This window comes from Oryza brachyantha, chromosome 7 (assembly GCF_000231095.2).
Source record: "Oryza brachyantha chromosome 7, ObraRS2, whole genome shotgun sequence".
Lineage (NCBI taxonomy): Eukaryota > Viridiplantae > Streptophyta > Magnoliopsida > Poales > Poaceae > Oryza > Oryza brachyantha.
In genome coordinates this window covers 3,372,945-3,392,855 of record NC_023169.2, presented here as the reverse complement: position 1 = coordinate 3,392,855, position 19,911 = coordinate 3,372,945, and the positions used below count along the sequence as shown (strand labels likewise).

Below are 19,911 nucleotides of genomic sequence, written 5' to 3'. Positions count from 1 at the left end.
ACGTGTTTTTGCGATCTAAAAGCCTAGGATGAAAAATAAACGATGATAAAAAGTAATAAAATATGTATATAAAATCAAAATGATAAAAATATACATATATGTTATTTGTCAATGGCTGAAAATTTATAATCCACCAATCAATTTTCCTATACATTAGATTCGCTCACGGACTACTTCATTTGGTTCCTTGATCACCATTCAATTTTAATCCAACATCTGGTAAAATCGATTGATGGTTTCAGGTTTTTTCGAGCGCTTACCCTTTTTTGTTTTCAAAATTTTTTGGGCAAAAAAACCACGGGTGGAAAAAGTTTTTTGTTTTCAAAATTTTTTGGGCAAAAAAAAAATAAAGTGATAATTACATATCTACCCTACCTACAAGGCTAACTATGACCCTTCTTTTCTAGTTTTGCAGATTTGACCATCTTTTTTTAAAACGAAACAGTCGTCTGACCGACCCCGTTGATATATGCCGTTAGGTTTAAGGTAAATAAAATAAAATAAATAAATTTTAATTATGAATGGACTATATTGCCCATGCGCTCTATCTCTCACACACACTGATAGCTCATACGGGCTCGGAGGCGTCGGGGCACGGCAAGGAGACGGCGTCGGGCTAGGGCGTGGAGGCGGCAACAACGGCGGGCTCGTGTGGCAGAGGCAACGTCTCGGGCTGGGGGGAGGAGGCGGCGGAAGCGGCGTTGGGCTGGGGGAGGACCGGAGGAGACAGCGGCGGCGACGTCGGACTGGGGGGAGAAGGCGTCGGTGGCGGCCTCGGGCTGGGTTAGACGGCGACGGTCGCTAGGGAGGAGGAGGCGGCGACGGCAGGCCGAGGGAGACGGCGCGGGCCGGGTGAAGGAGGTGGCGGCGGCGGCGTCCGGCCGGGGGAGGCGGCGGCGGCGGCGTCGTCCCAGGACGAGGAAGCAGCGGAGGACGGGGGAGGAGGCGGTGTGGCGACGGCGGCGTCGTCCCAGGGCGAGGAGGCGGCGGAGGGCGGGGGAGGAGGCGGCGTGACGGCAGCGGCGTCGGGCCGGGGCGAGGAGGCGGCGTCGTCGTCCCAGGGCGAGATCTTCGCCTCGATCTCCGACAGCAAGCTCTTGGCCCTGCTGCCGCCGCTGGCCGCGGCTGCCTGCGCCACGGGCGGTCATTCGATGCTTCGGCGGCGATGCACGGCTTCTTGACGAGCACCGGCGAGTCGACGCTGCGGCCGTTCTGGTCTTCGAGCTCGCTGAGCTTCTCCTGCAGCTCCTTCACGTACCTCACCGCGTCAAATTTCAAATTAATCTCAATTCTATCAAATAAATACCAAATTAAGAATTATATTAATTTAAGTTCAAATTTATCATATTTAAATATATATATATATCAAATTTAAATTTAATTAACTTAAGTTCAAATTTGTCAAATTTGAAATTATATATCGCCTCAAATCTATAAAATAAATACCAAATACCACAACATATATTTTAATATTTGTTCTAATATTTCTGAATAAATATTTCCTAAAAGTTAATATAGGTCAAAAGAGCAAGGACAAATCAATCGTCGCCCTTTATTTAACGGTATTAAATGATCTCCACGGAACAGGGTCACTCAGCTGCTTTATTTTTTAAAAAGAGGGTCAAATCTGTAAAACTGAAAAAGTAGGTTAAATCCGTAGTTCGCGTTCAAAGTAGGTCGGATTTGCAATTGTCTAAAAAAAAAATCTACAACAACAACCAATGCGATGGTATACTGGTATTGGTTTCCGATTTTATCTCTACAAATTTACCACATACGTCACCTTAATTGAATTTAGCTCTTCTGTTGTTGGACTCGTTCCGTTCTCGTGAACAGATCGCAATCCCATCGGCGGCGAATCCCGGCAGCGATGGAGCCGCCGCCGCCGACGAGACGCCGGCCACAGTGTGCAGGAGGGAGGGAGCGACGCGGCGCGGCATGGGCGTGGCCATGGCGCTACCGGAGGACATGGTGCGCGAGGTCTTGCTGCGCCTCCCGCTCAAGGCGGCCGTCCGCTTCCGCGCCGTGTGCCGGCGGTGGCGCGCCGCGCTCTCCGACCCGCGCTTCGTCGCGGCGCACGCGGCGCGCTCGGGCCCGCTGCTAGTCGCCGGCGCCCCGTACCGCCGCAGGGACAGGTCCGGCCACGTGGATATCCTCAGCCTCGCGGGCGACGTCGTGCGGCGGACGCGCGTGGAGGAGGGCGTCGTCGAGCTGCTCACGTGCGGCGACCTGGCCTGCGTCGTCGGGACGGACGCGAGGGCGCGCGTCCTCCACCCGGCCACCGGCGACGCGGCCGCCGTCCTGCCGCTCGACGTCGCCGAGGAGAACAAGCCATGGCAGGGGTGGCGGGCCGAGGAGAGGTTCCACGCCGCCGCGTACGCGTTCGGCCGCGCCTCGTCCACCGGCGAGTACAAGGTGCTCCGCGTCGTCCGCTTCTCGCCGGACCAGCGCGACGAGCAGGCCGTCGAGGTCCTCACCCTCGGCGCCGCCGCGAGGTGGACGGCCAGGCAGCCCCCGCCGTCCCACCTCGCCGGCACCGGCATGGCCGTCGTCGCCGGCGTGGTGCACTTCTTGGCGCTCCAAACGCACCCCCCCCCCTCCGAGCACACGGGCTCCATCGCTTCGTTCGACCTCGACACCGAGCAGTGGAGGCCGCTCCTCCATGGACCAACACCCAACCTCCAGCAAGACGCCGATCCGGATCCGCGGCCGCCATTGCTGAGCTTGACCGAGCTGAAGGGCTTCCTGGTGATAGCCCACCGCCACCGATCGCAGCACCAGCCATGGTCAAGAATGGATCTTTGGTTCCTCGCCGACTCCGAGGAAGAAATCTGGGTGAGGGAGTACACGATCCAGGTTGAGCTTTCGCCGAGAGATTTCTGCGCGCACCCGCTGCTGGTGCTGGACGAGAGGAGGATCGTGCTGTGCGCGCGGCCCCATGGGAGGGTGATCGTGTACGACCTGGAGACTGGGAGATGCAGAGATAGAGATTTGGGTGTTGGTGAGTGTGTTGAGGTTGGTGTGTACAGGGAATGTCTGTTGGGTTCAGGTAGTGTTGTTGAAAATGAAATAAGGCGATCCTAAGGACGCATTTATAAATAAAAAATAATTATGAATAAGATTTTTTTATATGTGTTCTTGGCGATATAAAAGTAAGGGCTAAGAACTAAGCTACGATGAAAAAAAAATAAATTTAACTCTAGATTTAAGGTTTAAAATTTAAATTTTAGTTTATAAGCAGAAGCAGAAGCAAAAGACTAAGATAGATATATAGATCTCCATGGGTTGGACGTTGAGGAGAAGCCATACATTCATAACTTTTTCATGGGCTTCATGTTTTGATCAAAGGATGATGCCCTAGGATTAATTCTTTTGCAAATACGAAAAAAAACATACCAAACTTAAATCGAACAATACTTGGTAATCCAAATTTGCACATATAAATAGAAGATGACCATTATGAAAAATATGAAATGCATTTGTAAGGGTTGGCTAGGGTCCTAAGGCTGAAGCCTGAAGGAAGCTCTAGATGCCCTAGTTTCTTCATGCCTATGTTATTCGAATAACACACACTTCTTGACAGACATAGATACTAATTAACTGGGTGATTTTACACTTCCATGTTTGCAACAAGGATTCACACCCTGATCATTATTACAGATTTACAGCCATGGAACACATGAACAGCTGCCGTGTTTAAGTCCGGGGAACTAGCTGGATGTGATAGCCTTGAGGAAACATAATCTCTGAGATGCGCACTACTTCCCCTCCTTCGATCTCGTTCCATCTGAAATCCAGAGTGAGTTCGTTCACCCGGCAAAAAGATGAAAACTGAGTTACAAATCAATGTAGGTTAATGATCAGCAAATGAAGATCAGCATGTGCATTGTACCTGTACTCTGTCACCAAGATGTGAAGGAAGAGAGAGATGAAAAGCTTGCTGAAGTCTGCACCCAGACACAGCCTGATGCCTCCTCCAAATGGCATGTAGTTCTTCAGCAGAGAGCTTCTTTTCTCCTCCTGTATTGATTTGCCATTTGGGTTTAGTTAGTCAGATAGAAACATTATGATGCAGGATGCTGCCCAAGTGAAGAAGAAGAATTTCACAATTCAGCCTTATGAGTAGTCAAGAATGGGGGTGCTTGAAATGTCTTGCACTAACCGTCCACCTCCATGGATCGAATTTGAGTGGATTCTCGAACAGTTTCGGGTTTAGATGAACTGCCATGGGGCTAATCATGACTAACCAACCGGATGGAATTGTATAACCTGTAGAAAAACCAAATATTCTAATAAACAATCATGTAGCCAGATGTATCGTGAATAGTACTCCCTCTATATTTAATGTTGTTGACTTTTTGGTGCAAGTTTAAAAAACGTTTTATTCAAAAAAATATGGAAATTGAAGTTATAATCATAATACATTTAGTAATAAATCGAATCACAACAATACAACTTATAATTATCTAAGTTTTTGAATATGACGAGTGGTCAAATATATAATAAAAATCTAACGACGTCATCTATAAAAATATAAATACAGTGATAGTAATAGTAGGCTATGCATAATATTTTTTACCGTTGACTTGGACGTCTGTTAGTGTTTTCCTGAAAACTCCAGGTGCAACATTACTAATTCGAGTAATTTCATTCATAACCTTCAGGTAAAACAAACAAGGTCAATCTCAAATTAACAAAAGCATCATGCATGGTGGCACCAATGATCCTTCAAATATAAGCATACATATTTAAGTAAAATAACCTGCGTAGTGAATTTTAAGGACTTGTACTCCTCCCATGTGAACCCGGAGGTCACACCCTCTCGTTTCTTTAGTATGGTTTCGTGCTCCTCCTGCAATGGTGCCTTGTGGGATTAGTACATTTAAACCCCTGAATTCTACCTTACGCCCTCATTGTCTGTTTTTTTTTGAAAAATCCAAGATGACATATTTGTTAACAAAAAATAATTTATAAATAAAAAATTGTGTATGTATTCTTAATAATATAAAAGTAAGTGCTGAAAAATAAACTACGATAAAACCCAAAATAAACTACGATAAAAGTAAGTGCTCAAATTACAGACCTTGAGCTCTTCAACAATTTTAGGATTGTCGGTGAGGAACTTCAAAGCCACGGTCAACGTCGATGATAGTGTTGCATAGCTCGTAAACAAGATAGCAGCAAGTGCATCTATTGCAAAATTTTCATCAATCACTGGCTTTTCGCCCTGTAGATCTTGAACAATCAGGTCAACAAGGTCGCCATGCTTTTTTCCAGGTGCACTTAGCCTCTCCTTCATCAAATTAGCCAGTGTGTTCCGCACATTTCTTCTACCCTTCATTAGGGAATCAATAAAATTAACCAGGATATATAACATGAATAACTATAAATTCCAGGATCATAAAGTGAATGAATATGTCCTGATCAAGCTGGCTCGGACCAAATAAATATGAGAAATTTTACGGTACTTGAGTAGTAGGTACCGAGAGAAACTAAAATCTTAATATAAAATTTAGTACATGTAGGTACCTTAAATTTTACACTAAAATTTCGGTGCCTATCGGTACCTTCTTAAGGACCATAAAATTGATCAATAAATATATACCTGCATGCATCTGTAGAAAGATGTCCCTGGGAAATATATTGGGAAAGAAACCATCCCCTGGAAGAACTCGTTAAAGTTCTTTCTCAATTCTCTTGACTGGGCGACGTTGAGGCTAATCATCTTCTTCGCTACGAGGTCGAAGATCATCTGCAAAATACAAACCATTAGTAAAGCATCAACAAGATGGTAGGCAGAGATGAGACCTCAACACTGTTATAGTGCATTCTTTATCTGTAAGAGAAACTTTATCATCCTTAAGTTCAGTGTAAGAGAAATTTTATGGTATTTGAGAAAGCATATAGAGGTACCATTTTATTGTAAAATTTTGATACTTACACTACAAAATACAAAATATGGTACATTAAGGTGCCATCTTAACGATAGTAAAAAAAAAATTTTAGTGTAAAATTTTGGTACCTTTAGATATATAGTATTTGGTGGTTTTTAAGTTTTTACATAAAAAATATGTCAAGGCGATAAAAGAGCTCTATCTGTGACACTTGCACGATGTTCTTTTGCCCAACCTTTTTTTTAGTTTTTTCCTCAGTTTTTACACGCAAGTTTCCTGAACTGTTCACGGTAATATTTATTAAAAAAAATATATATATACAGAAGTTCATAATCATATCTTTCTAAAGCAGATTTTTAACTTTATAGCAGTTAATTCTATCATTCATACTATTATTAAACAGCTAAAAAAAGAGATAGATAATCTTTAGTCTTCATCCAGAAAAATAACACAGACTTAGCCTACTACAAGCCATATATATCAAACTACTATCACATACACTTCAGTGTGGAATTAATTGAATAAATGCATCTTCGAGTATATAGAAACTTACGTCAGATATGCCCTCCCGCACCTCAACGCTGGGTTGAGTCGCCCATGACGCGAAGCTCTCCCTCATGGAGCTCTCCAGCTCAGGGAGGAGCGATTCCTTCAGGTTTTCAGGCCCGAAGAGCCTGGCCGAAACGCTGCGGATGAACCTGTGAAAGGCGCCGCTGTACGTGGTGAGGCTCCTCTTGCCGAAGATCCGGTTGGCGGTCTCCGGGTACCAGCTCCGGAACAGCTTGCCCTCCTGCTGGAACACGAACCTGTTCACCTCTGGGTCCAGGGAGATCACCAGGGGCTGCCCTACCAGGCTGGTCTTGAAGAGAGGCCCATACCTGATGATGACCATTGCATTAAAGAAAAAACTGATCAGTTCAATCGGTCCCAGATCGACCATTATCATGGTCTAAAATTGGGTGTATTGCTTTGTTCATGTCAACATATTGTTGTGGTCTTTGTTGCAAAGTAAGGCCGCTGCGTTCTTGGGTTGGGTAGGTAACCGGCGCAGAGAGCATAGCATGAGATTAACATATTAGTTATTAATTACAAAAAAAATAACAATGGATTGATATGATTTTTCTAAAATATTTCTTTCTATAGAAAATTTTTGCAAAACACATACCGTTTAACAGCTTAGGAAACGTGCTTGTGAAAAAGAGAGAATCCGGCTTATTAGTCGGTATGAATGAACGCGGTCGAAATATAAACTGTTACTGCATCTGTTTTTAAATATACGAGCTGAGCTATTGAATTACACGATGTTCAACCATTCATGTTATTGAAAAAGATATGCAAGTATCATTATTGTGTTGTGACTTTGTTTCATCATTAAAAATACTTTTAAGTACGACATATATTTTCACATATTTATGGTAAATTCTTTTAAAAAACGAATGGTCGAACATTAAATCCAAAATCAACCGCATGATACATTCAAAAAATAGATAGAGTAGATCTCTAACCTCTCCAGTCTGCTCTTGTAGTAGCTTGGCATGTCAATTGATGGGCTTGCTTTGAAGAACTGCAATGTCTCACCAACAACAGGGAAGCCCATGGAGCCAGGAGGAAGCCTCCCATTGCATGGAGGGTTCGTCCATCTGTATACCCAGTGAACTAACCATCCCATGATTAGTGTACCAGCACAGAGAGCTATGTATGAATGTGGCCATAGCAAAATATTGCTCTTCTCCATGCGCTATAGCTAACTAGCTAGTAATCCCACTATGGAACAAATCTTCCAGTTTGCACTGCTACACGTTGAGAGAATGTATATAGCTGGATTATATATAGCAAACGAAACATGCATAGCTAAGTACCTGAATTTATTTAATGCAAGTTGCATGCATGCTTGAACCCTGAAGTCATATATATCTATTTTCACCTCCATCTTTTCGGTTCTGCTTGTACTTATATACCATTTAAATTTTTAACTTTAAATTTGGAGTTAACATTGAGTTTTTTTTACCGAAGTTTATTTTTAGATCGCTAAGAATAAATATACAAAAGTTCTATTCAAAATTATTTTCTATTTACAAATATGCTGTTTGACTTTTCTAAATTGATGGGCTTGCTTTGAAGAGTATATATGTATACCCTTGCATCCACCACTCAAGACTCAACTAGCCACTACATCCGTCTCATAAAGAAAATTCATTTTTCGATTTCTATGTTCAGCATTTGGCCGTCTGTATTATTTATAAAATTTGTAAGAAAAACTCAAAAACATTAATCGCATGTAAAATATTATTCATATTTTATCATCTAATAACAATATAAATATGTCGTAAAAAAATCAAATAAGACGAAGAGGCAGAGATTGTATTTAGAAACTGAAAAATGAACTTTGAAAGGGGAGGAGATCAGTAGATTGTATCTAAATCGTGTTTTATGTGGTGAGAATCAAATGTCTACGTACCTAGCTATCCAGGTCCCGCTCTTACCTACTTTTGAGTGGATTCAATTCATTTATTTGGATTCAATCCGCATGCACGTGTTCCACGACAACAATCTAGTTGAGTGGTAGGTACAAGTGGTACAATTGCAATAAAAATATATACAAAATGATTTCAATTAAGGCCTCCAAGCCTGCATGCAATGTTATACTCCCTCCATTTCATAACGTAAGTTGTTTGACTTTTTTTATATAATATTTGACTATTTGTTTTATTTAAAAATTATGAAAATATCATTTATTTATTTGCTTGTGACTTACTTTTATTATCAAAAGAACTTTAAGCATGACTTATTATTTTTTATATTTGTACTAAATTTTTAAATAAGACGAATGGTCAAACGTTGTAAAAAAAAGTCAAATATCTTACGTTATGAAACGGATGTAGTAGTTGAGTGAGTACCACGGTACTTGTCTTTGGAAGAACGGCACGGTTGTGGTTGACTGTGTTGGTTGGACAAGAAATAAGAGATAGAAGAGAGAATATAAGAGATAATGTTGAAATAGGAGATAAAGATAAGAAAGAGTTTGTAGTTAGAATCAAACTGAATTATTTATGAGATGCATCCCAACTCCCACCAGTGTTGTAAATAGACAAAAACAGAGGAGACAGGGACAAAGCTAGAACAAAACATAGAAATGTGCCACTTACTTACCTTTAGCTTTAGTATTTTAAACTGAGTTAAAACTACTATATGTGCCTGAGTTTGGATTAAGAGAGATGCATATATGATGAAAATACATAAAATCTAATTAAAAGGTTTTTTGGACTGGGTGCCTGGGAAACCACCCCTTTGTTGCTTTAGCTCCACCCCTGGGAGGAGGGTACCAAAACTAAAACCTAATCGCTCGATCGACTAGAAGAGTTGGAATGAGATCGTGAGGTGATCTTAGGGTAGCGCCTGCGGAGATATAAAGGTATACTATCTCTACTTCTCTTATGGAAAAATAACGAAGAGAAAAGAAGCACGAAGAATGATAAGAAAAACGACCTAATCCAACTCTAATGTCCTCTCATGCAGGTAGTAGATCAATTTGATTTTTGCATAAGTAGAGGTGATCAATTGGTAGGGAACAAATTTAGTTGGATAAATTTTGCATTATGTCAAAGGGACTATGGATTATTCTTTATGTTTTCATTGTCATAATTTTCAATTGCAGGGATATACTGATCCTGATTGGCAGGGGGATCCAGATGACTACAACGTGTCACTATATTCTGTGGTAAGCAAACAGTGATTAAGGTCTTTAAAGATGATTATGTCGTTTAATGGAACTGACCCCATGATGTTTTCAGCTGGGTTAATTTGCCACGGCCAAAACCTAACCTAACCTAGTTGCACATGTTGCATCTGCATGGCTATTGGCTACATCATGCAAATGTACATATATTTGCAATAAAATCGATACAGATGACTTCACGGCCTCGAGCTTGCATGCAACTTGCTAGCTAAGCTGACTACCACCTGTGTTAATATCTTGCAACATGCTCGTTGATGGAAGAACGTCATGGAAGATGAAATTAATATATAGTTTTTGTTTTTATTGCAACATGCTTGTTGACTACCACTTCGTCTTAATTTATTGTACCTTCAGATGCTAGAGATTCTCGAAGCTCCCATCTATATATATAAATATATCTGTGTATGCAAAAGCACGTTAAATTTCACATGTTAATTAAGAAAAGTAAAATCATGAGCATCCATCTATCAAATATTCGTCTATGATTTTGCAACCCAAAATGGGTTTTGTGAAATTAAGGTGGTGTTTAGATTGAGAAAATTTTTGAGCAAAGTGTCATGTCAAATGTTTGACCGGATGTCGGAATGGGTTTTTGGGCACGAATGAAAAAACGAATTTCACGGCTAGCCTAGAAACCGCAAGACGAATCTTTTAAGCCTAATTAATCCGTCATTAGCACATGTTGGTTACTGTAGCATTTATAACTAATTATGTCCTAGTTAGGCTCAAAAGATTTGTCTCGCGATTTCTTCCATAACTGTACAATTAGTTTTTTGATTCATCTATGTTTAATGCTTTATTTAGGTGTCTAAAAATTTGATGTGATGTTTTTGGAAAAAAATTTAGGATCTAAACAAGGCCTAAATTAAAAATAAAGAGTACCAGGTGATCAGGTTGAGTATGGATTCTCAAGTTATTTTTTTATTCTAATTCAATAATTATAAAATTCATAATTTTAAAAAATGACGTGTACCTAGTTCAGAGTCTCAATAACAGTTTGTAGCGACCGATTTAATAATTTTAAAACTCACTTTAAACTAATAAATATCGAAGAATTTTTAGAGGAGGAGATATGGGGACGAGAAGCAGGCAGATAATCACCAAGGGAACCAACTATATATTGAATACTACTCCCTCCGTTTTTTAATGTAAGATATTCTGATCTTATCTAGATTTATATATAGATACTGATGAATCTAGATATATATATAAATTATATACATCTATTAATTGATGAATTTAAATAAGCATAGAAATTTTTATAATATGAAACAGAGTCTGTAGTATCTTAGAAAAAAAATTTACACAAGCTGAGCTTCTCTTCGAAGTATTTGAACCTACATACTCTAGCTAGGAACATGGACGCACCAGGTAACCAACCCAGCACAATATGAATTTCGTATGACGTGTGTTGCTCAACATATACTCCCTCATTTTTTTCTTTTTGACGATATTTGACCTTTTATCTTGATTCGATCATTCGTCTTATTTAAAAAATATATAATTATTAAATATTTTATTGTGATTTTACTTATTACTAAAGAATTTTAAAAATGACTATTAGTTTTGCATATTTTTTTAAAAAATTGAATAAGACGAACAGTCAAACTTAGATTTAAAAGTCAATACTTAAATAAAAGAAATTGAAATGAGCATCAAATTTTAGGGGTGTTTAGTTGCGGGAAATGAAAATTTTTGGGTGTCACGACCGGATATCGGAAGGGGTTTTTGGACACGAATGAAAAAACGAATTTCATGGCTCGCCTAGAAACTAAGAGACGAATCTTTTGAGCCTAATTAATCCATCATTAGCGCATATTGGTTACTGTAGCACTTATGGCTAATCATAGACTAATTAGGCTTAAAAGATTCGTCTCATGATTTCTCACGTAACTGTGCGATTAGTATTTCATTTCATCTATGTTTAATGCTCTATTTAAATGTCTAAAGATTAGATGTAATGTTTTTGGAAAATTTTTAGGAACTAAACAGAGGCCTTACTGATAAAGCTGGCAGCTAAGCTCTGGCCATAACATGAAGGACAACATCACTGACACTAGCAACGAGGGGTTTAGATCCCTGATATTATATTAGTACCATTATCACCGGCGATATATGTAAACTTTTTTTAAGGTATATGTTTAACTATAATAGCACGTGCGTAGTTTAAAAATATATGTTTGACTATAATAGCATGTGCTATAGTGATAGAGGATGCAAATCCAACGAGGATGACAGCGGCGGTAGCCACCGCGGCCGAGGTAGAGAAGAATCTAAGGGTTTTTTAGATGGGGCTAAACTTTTTAGCCCCATGTTAAATCGGATGTTTAGACACTAATTTGAAGTATTAAATATAGACTAATAAAAAACTAATTTCATAAATGAGAGTTAATCCACGAGATGAATTTTTTAGCCTAATTAATTCATAATTAGTAAATATTTACATTAGCATCACTTAGGCTAATCCACGAGATGACAGCGGCGGTAGCCACCGTGGCCGAGGTAGAGAAGAATCTAAGGGTTTTTAGATGGGGCTAAACTTTTTAGCCCCATGTTAAATCGGATGTTTAGATACTAATTTGAAATATTAAATATAGACTAATAAAAAAACTAATTTCATAAATGAGAGCTAATCCATGAGATGAATTTTTTGAGCCTAATTAATCTATAATTAGCAAATGTTTACATTAGCATCACTTAGGCTAATTATGGATTAATTAAGCTCATTAGATTCGTCTCGCAAATTAGTCTAAGATTATAGATAAATTTTATTAATAATTTACGTTTACTATTTATAACAAGTGTCCAAATATTTGATAGGCTTGTCCCGAACAGCCCCTAAGACATGGCCCAGTTGGAACTAGTAATTAATTAGTATAAAAAATTGGTACTACTTGTATCCTGATTATGACGAGTGGGTCGATGTCGCTAATTAATTAATTTCGGTATGTAGTAGCCCGGTCAGTATCAAGCACGCTCAGGTTTTAATTTATGTGATTGTTTAGTTGCTATTTTAAGAATATCATTTTGTGATTACTGCAGTATTCTTCTGATGTGGAACCAGAGGCAATTATCATATGTCTTGCTAACATATGGATCGAGATGAATGTTTTGTGCTACTGTCACGTGATCCCATCTTTTTTCGTGGGCCACTGTTCTAAAGGCCCGCATGTTCGACTGAGGACAATAAATACTACCTCCGTTCCATGTTATACCGTAAGATTTTTTAGTCTGGTCTAAATTTATTACTTGATAAATGTATGTAATTTATATATGTCTAAAATCATTAGCATCCATATGAATTTAGGCAAAGTTTGAAAGTCTTGCATCATGAAACGGAAGTTTCGTAACGATACTTGCTACACCCTTACTACATGTACTTTAGTTTGGTTAGGTCAATATTTTCTTTAAATACTTAAATTAACATGGACACTCAACAATGCCATGATTTGTAAGAAGTGAGGTTAAATATTATGCAACACAGCATTAATTAGTGATTGACTCTATTAATGGTGGCATTATTTTAAAGAACAATAAACATAACCAAATTGAAGGACATATATATAGTAAGTATTACCGTGATATTGCGTTCACCTCAACCGGACATCAAATGAATTTCTAAACTTCCAAACATTATTGTCGCGTGTGGTGTGAAGTTGCGTTTTTTGTTAGATGAAGATGAATAGTGAATGATTATATGACTTTTTTATAGCTATTTCATGACATAAGTTATATAGTTGAAAATCTATTTTAAAAATATGAGATGATTAACATTTATATAAATTTTTTTTAAAATACATTATTTAATAGTTCGGAAGCATCCGTGTAAAAGTTAGACAAAAAATCTGTTTAAAAGAACACAACCGTTGGCGGATAGCCAAGTTGTCCGCCTACGTAAATATCTAGAACTATCCATGGGGCAAGCTAGCGTGGCCACATCATTTATAGGCAGATTTAAGTCATTCGTCTGTGCAAAATATTGCATATGCAAGTGAAGAGAAAAATAGCTCATGCGATGATGTGAAGAAAGAAAAAGAGCAAAGCATCATTTATTAACCTATGCAAATAGATACACTATGGATCAACTTTATACTTGCATTATTATATACCACATGTTATATTCATAGCATTTAAAAAAATACCTAAGTGAGAGTGGTGGGCAAGGTTTGCAAAATCGCGATAATCGTCACTTTTATCGATTTAATCGGTTATATCGCCAGGGCACGATAATGGTAAATTGTGGTTCGGTAAATATCGTGAGAATTCAAAAATAGTGAAAGAAAATTCCAGAAAAATCATGGAGATATATAGTCATAATTGCGATGTATTGTGCCAATTTTTTTTACAAAACCGTGATTATCAATATTGAAAAAAACATAGGGATTATTGGTTTTACCAAAACCACGGCGATAATTGGAACAAACCACGCGATTATCGATTATCGTGCCCTATCACACGGTATTCCCTTTAAAACCGTGATGATTTTATTAAGATTTTATATTCAAATTCATACTGTTTTTATGCGATTATGTCCGATAATCACACTACCGTGGAGGAGCAGTTTCGATTCCCTCCATAATAAATAGAACCGTGAGTGAGACTAGGGATGGCAACGGGGCAGGTCGGGGGCAGGTTGAAAAGGAAGGGACCCAAACCCGCCACCCGAATTGTATACCTGAACCTGGACCCGATCGGAGAAACGGGTAGAATTCAATCCCCGTACCATGACCGGGTGATCCGTTCACCCGCATTGAGTAATATCTCACTTCAATCAACACAATAAATAAAAGACAATGATATATTTAGCTTGAACAAAAATTGAATATTTCATGCATGATCCATGAGTTGGAATACACAATAATCAAGATCCATCACTCATCGGCTTCTGTACATTGCTCCTCGCCGGCTTAGGATTAGTCTTTTGCATATTTTGTGGGTTGTAATTTAAGGGATTATAGTCCAATATACCCCCTCGGATCCCCGCGGGTAGGACTCAGTTTCCAGCCCCTCATCCACCCATATGTGGGGCCCCGGACCCAGTTACCCGCGAGTCAAAATTCATACCCCACCCTGTACCCGTAGAAGTGGGTATCCGTCGGAGACTCGAACCCACGGGTAGAATTGACATCCCTAAGTGAGACCACTCGTACTATAAATCCTGGACATTCAACTTGCTCCGGTGTGGACTTTCTATGCCTCGAGCACAAAACGTGCATGGCCGAATCGGGACAGCCATGCGATTTGACCAAACAAACGAACTAGAGAGCAAATTAGAAATAATAAAAAAAAAGTCAAATACAAAGGGTTACCATTTGGACAACAGATTATTCATATCATTTTCCACGCACACGCTTTCTGAACTGCTAAACAATGTTTTTTACAAAAAATTTCTATAGGAAAGTTATTTTAAAGAATCATATTAAACTATTTTATATTTTTAATAATTAATTAATCATATACTAATCTACTACTACGTTTTCCGTGCCGAATAACTAACTCACCTCCTCCCTCCTACTGAACGCGGCCTATAACATTGAACTGATCTGCCCTATGGCAACTCAAGCTCTCAGGCCTCAGCCTTCAGCATTTTCGACAGAGCGAGCTCTCGACGCGAAGTTTGTCAGTTTCGCAATGTAGTTCGTGTTCGTCAACCCGTCAATCGGCTAGAATAGGACTATCTCGAATTAGTTTGATCTGCTGCCTAGCTGGTTGACGACCTATCTGAGGCTTGTTGTTGCTTTATTTCGTCCTTGGTTTGAAGTAGTGACCTCACGAGTTCTTTATTCGATCTGTCGATATGAATTTATTTAACTTGATTCTGCCTTGGTTTAGTCCGATTAATCTGGTTGACTGGATTTATATCGTCAGATTGGATTAAGCACTCGTCGACAAAAGTTTTGAATAAGATGAACGATCAAACGTAGATTTAAAAGTCAATGGCATAAAATAAAAGAAATCGAAATGAGCATCAAATTTTACTGATAAAGCTGGCAGCTAAGCTGTGGCCATAACAGGAAAGACAACATCATTGACTCCGGCGACGAGGGGTTTGGATCCCTGATATTATATTAGGCCATGTTTAGTTTCTAAAAATTTTTAGGAGGAAGGTCATATTAACGTGTACGGTCACATATTTAAAGTATTAAACGTAGTTTAACTACAAACAAATTTTAGATTCTGCCTATAAACCGCAAGCCGGATCTTTTGAGTCTAATTAATCCGTCATTAGCACATGTTGGTTACTGTAGCGCTTATAACTAATCATGTATCAATTAGGCTCAAAAGATTCATGTCGCGATTTCCCCTATAACTCCGTAATTAGTTTTAGTGTTTATGTATATTTAATGCTTTATTTAAGTGTAAAGATTTGATGTGATGTTTTTGGAAAAAGTCTTTGGGAACTATACAGAGGCTTAGTACCTTTATCACCGGTGATATATGCAAACATCTTTCTTTTAAAACTAGTACCTCCGTCCTATAATAACCTCATTTTTAGTTTTTCCGTGTGCAACGATTGACCATTCGTCTTATTTGAAAAATTTGCACAAAAACTTAAAAAAATTAGTCATGTATAAAACACTATTCATGTTTTATCATCTAGTAAGAATAAAAATATTAACTGCAAAAAAATTTTTAAATAAGACGAAGAGTCCACTACAAGATATGTGTGGCTTTTTGACGTATTTAATATGACACATGTCATAATGTCACTATATCATTTAATTTATGACATTTTATTTCAGGCATTTGAACTTAATGACAATAAAAAGTTGTGTGTCACAATAAATGTCATATAGCTAGTCTAACATCATCCAATGACAATATTTGCTATGTCATAAGACCTATTTGTGTGTCACAGATTATTTACTGCCACATCATTTTTTTTTCATTTTTTTAATAATCTGTTTTTTCCATTGTAACTGGGCCTATTGTGTGTAATGAACCGCCTAGCTGCACGCATACATGGGCCAAAGCCCAACAGCCGCGTCGCCCAAAATGGGCCAACCAGTGCGAGCAGTCGCTAGCCAAATTTCTAAAAAAATTTTGGGCAGTGGGAGTCAAACCCACAAACTCCTGATACAGGGGCGATGTGCAGACCACTGAGCTAAACTTGATACAGGCCTCCAACCTTCCCATCACGATTCCAATCTATGCCTCCGCCGCCGCTGTGTGGCTCCTCCATCAATGCTAGGAGCGTCACCGGAGCGTCGTGGTGCTCCCGTCTTTGTCAAGTGCTGCCGGGGTCCTCACCGGAGCGTGGGGCAGCGGTTTTGCGGGTGCGGGCAGCGAGGGATCCAGTGGCGCGGCTGGAGAAGCGAGGGGAGCGGCGCGGCCGGCGGCGCGCTGGGCGGGCGAGGTGGCGCGGCCAGCCTTGAGCGGAGCAGCACGCAACCAGCCTCGACCGGAGCAGCACGCGGCTGTGCAGTGGCTTAGTGAGCAGGCCGTCCAGCGTTGCCAGCAGCGCGTCAAGAAGCCGTGATTTGTTCTCCTCAAAGTGCTAGCCTGCAAGAAAGGTACAGTCTTGCATCTTAGTGCTTAGTAGTAGTTGTTTACTTATTTGCGCCAATCACATGACAATAGTTCATGGTAATACCAATTTGTATCTTTGTTGCCACCGATCGCAGGATAATAGTTCATGGTACAACCGAATTCAATTAGGTAGAAGAATAAAAGCATTCCGCCAGACCTGTCCAAATCAAATAACCGAATAAAAATCATCGGCTGCCAATTTTTGATATAAAAAATCTTAGTGTTTGTTTGTTAAATAGAAATATATAAAGAGTATGTGTTACCTGAATAAAAAAGATTCATGTAAATTTATTTGACCCATTATTGGAGATAAAACAATGCTCAACTATTGTGTACAGATTGCATATAAATGATGTCATGTCACATGTTTGATAATTTTGGTCAAGTATCATATATATGTAAATTTTTTTGAGCAAGTGTATCTCACGATTTTGTGCAGATGGATAGATCTTGGATCAATAGTAAGAGGTTTAGCAATGAATACATGGATGGGGTGAATGAATTCATGACCTTTGTTTCTGAGAGATTTGGTGATGATGAAGAGATGTTGTGTCCATGCCATCGTTGTTTGAATCGGGTTCGCCAATTTAAAGGACATGTGCATGATCACTTGCATATTCATGGGTGGCTACAACTTACACTAGATGGATACACCATGGAGAACCATTGGATGTTGTAACACATGAAATTGATGACCATGTTGATGAGCATACTAGTCTCAATGAGGATTCTGACATGAATGTGGATGAGGAAGATGATCCTGATGATGGAATTCATGGTATAGTAGAGGAGTTGTACACAGCTGAAGAAGAAGGTCAAGGGAAAAAGTCTATGTTTGCAATTCAATTAGAAGAGATGAAGCAAGAACTGTACCCTAGTGGTCCTTGCACAAGGTTTTCTTCTGTGGTGAAGTTACTTCATATCAAGTCATTTTACCGAATTTCTAATGTTGCATTCACAGTGCTGCTAAAGTTGTTGTCATCATCATTCCCAAATTGCTCTATTCTTGCATCATACGAGGAAGCAAAGTGACTTATCCGTGCATTGGGGCTTGGATACAATTCAATCCATGTGTGCCCGAATAATTGTGTTCTATTTTGGAAGAATTTAGAAAAAAATGATGTTTGTCCGATTTGTGGTGCATCAAGATGGAAATACAATGGTGCAAGAAAGAAGATTCCTGAGAAGGTTTTGCGATATTTTCCATTGATTCCTAGGCTGAAGAGAATTTTTTCTTCCAAAAGAATGGCAGAGGAGGTGCAATGGCACAAGTTGAAGAGAAAACCGTTGGAGAATGAGCTGAGCCATCCAGCTGATGGTGAGTCATGGAAAGACTTTGACAAAAAGTATGGATGGTTTGCAGAAGATGCAAGGAACATCAGACTTGGCCTTGCTACTGATGGTTTCAATCCATTTGGTAAAATGAGCTCCTCGTATAGCATGTGGCCAGTGTTTCTTATCCCGTACAATTTTCCTCCTTGGGAATGTGTAGAGCAATCAAACTTTATCATGGGCCTGCTTATTCCTGGTCGAGAATGCCCAGGAAAGGACATTGATGTCTTCTTAGAGCCACTTATTGAGGAGTTGCTAGAGCTTTGGAAAGGCGTCCCTAATATTGATGCACTTACTAAGAAGAAGTTTGATCTACATGCTGCTATAATATGGTGCATTCATGATTGTCCTGGTTTAAGCATATTGTCAGGAAGAGTCACAAGAGGTTATTATGCATGTGTGCATTGTGATAAAAACCCTTGCTCCAAAAGGATAAGGAATAAGATATGTTACATTGGCCATCGGCGTTTCCTTGCTAGGGACCATCCATTGAGGAGAAGCAAGGTGTTTGACGGTAATGTTGAAAATCGTGAGAAGCCAGAGAAATTTACGACGGATGAGCTGATGGAGCAACTGGAGAGGGTCAAGGATGTCAGACCAGGAAAGCATCCTGAAAGCAAAAAAAGAAAGCGGAACAAGGAGGGCCAATGTTGGAAGCGAAGGTTATGTTTGTGGGATTTGCCATTTTGGTCGAGTTTGAAGCTGTGGCATAATCTTGATGTGATGCACATTGAGAAAAATATATGTGAGTACATCCTTGGTACATTTCTAGGCATGGCTGGGAAGTCAAAGGACAATACAAATTCTAGGCTTGATTTGGAAGATATGGGTATTAGGAAGCATTTACACTTGATCCATGATGGAGATTCATATAGTGCTCCTCATGCCCCTTACACGATGACTAAAACACAGAAGGCTGATTTTTGTGATTTTTTGAAGAGTGTAAAATTTCCAGATGTATATGCTTCCAACTTAGCAACATGTGTTACTGCAGATGGATGCAACCTCCAAGGATTGAAAACTCATGATTGTCATATTCTTCTTCAAAGGATTATACCTACTGCTGTACGAGGAATCATGCCCAAGGACATATACGAAGCACTTGCTGAATTAGGTAATTTTTTTAGCAACTATGTGCAAAAACTTTGAAGTTAGATGTGTTGGAAAGACTAAAAGCTGACATCCCAATCATTTTGTGCAAGCTTGAGAAAATATTTCCTCCTTCTTTCTTTGATGTGATGCTACACCTAGCTATCCATTTACCTGAAGAGGCAATTCTTATAGGTCCAGTACAATATGGATGGATGTACCCAGTAGAAAGAAGGTTATTAACATTGAAACGGTTTATGAGGAACATGGCAAGGCCTGAAGGGTCCATTGCAGAAGCATATGTTGCCGCTGAGTGTTTGACTATTTGCT

The 19,911-nt window shown here is 39.6% G+C and overlaps 3 protein-coding genes across 3 annotated transcripts; 2 read left to right on the top strand and 1 right to left on the bottom strand.

The window, feature by feature from the left end:
• Positions 1-1,777: 1,777 nt before the first annotated feature.
• On the top strand, positions 1,778-3,084 carry LOC121055045 (F-box/kelch-repeat protein At2g43445-like). The gene has a single exon (XM_040526451.1). The coding sequence runs from the start codon at positions 1,939-1,941 to the stop codon at positions 3,082-3,084; it is 1,146 nt and encodes a 381-aa protein (XP_040382385.1). The 5' UTR covers positions 1,778-1,938.
• A 353-nt stretch (positions 3,085-3,437) lies between these two features.
• LOC102708814 (cytochrome P450 87A3-like) lies at positions 3,438-7,491 on the bottom strand. Its single transcript, XM_015839540.2, has 9 exons — positions 7,400-7,491; positions 6,448-6,772; positions 5,606-5,752; positions 5,084-5,335; positions 4,763-4,852; positions 4,580-4,658; positions 4,163-4,269; positions 3,893-4,020; positions 3,438-3,787 (listed from the first exon to the last, which is right to left on the bottom strand). Exons 1-9 carry the CDS (start codon positions 7,489-7,491, stop codon positions 3,697-3,699), a joined length of 1,311 nt encoding a protein of 436 aa, XP_015695026.2. The 3' UTR covers positions 3,438-3,696.
• A 1,913-nt stretch (positions 7,492-9,404) lies between these two features.
• LOC102717358 lies at positions 9,405-19,641 on the top strand. Its single transcript, XM_040525859.1, has 5 exons — positions 9,405-9,410; positions 9,550-9,612; positions 17,600-17,706; positions 17,805-18,053; positions 18,378-19,641. The coding sequence occupies exons 1-5, from the start codon at positions 9,405-9,407 to the stop codon at positions 19,639-19,641; spliced, it is 1,689 nt and encodes a 562-aa protein (XP_040381793.1).
• The last annotated feature ends 270 nt before the right edge of the window (positions 19,642-19,911 follow it).

What these genes read in the sequence shown, in the direction of transcription:
- LOC121055045 (XM_040526451.1), top strand. Translation starts at nt 1,939, where the DNA reads ATGGGCGTGGCCATGGCGCTACCGGAGGACATGGTGCGCGAGGTCTTG.
- LOC102708814 (XM_015839540.2), bottom strand. Translation starts at nt 7,491, where the DNA reads ATGGGCTTCCCTGTTGTTGGTGAGACATTGCAGTTCTTCAAAGCAAGC. An exon ending in TACAAGAGCAGACTGGAGAG is followed by an intron (nt 6,773 to 7,399) that starts GTTAGAGATCTA and finishes GGTCATCATCAG; the next exon opens with GTATGGGCCTCTCTTCAAGA. An exon ending in CCTTAAAATTCACTACGCAG is followed by an intron (nt 4,659 to 4,762) that starts GTTATTTTACTT and finishes TTTTACCTGAAG; the next exon opens with GTTATGAATGAAATTACTCG.
- LOC102717358 (XM_040525859.1), top strand. An exon ending in TTTGGTGATGATGAAGAGAT is followed by an intron (nt 17,707 to 17,804) that starts GTTGTGTCCATG and finishes AACTTACACTAG; the next exon opens with ATGGATACACCATGGAGAAC. An exon ending in CCTAGTGGTCCTTGCACAAG is followed by an intron (nt 18,054 to 18,377) that starts GTTTTCTTCTGT and finishes ATTGATTCCTAG; the next exon opens with GCTGAAGAGAATTTTTTCTT.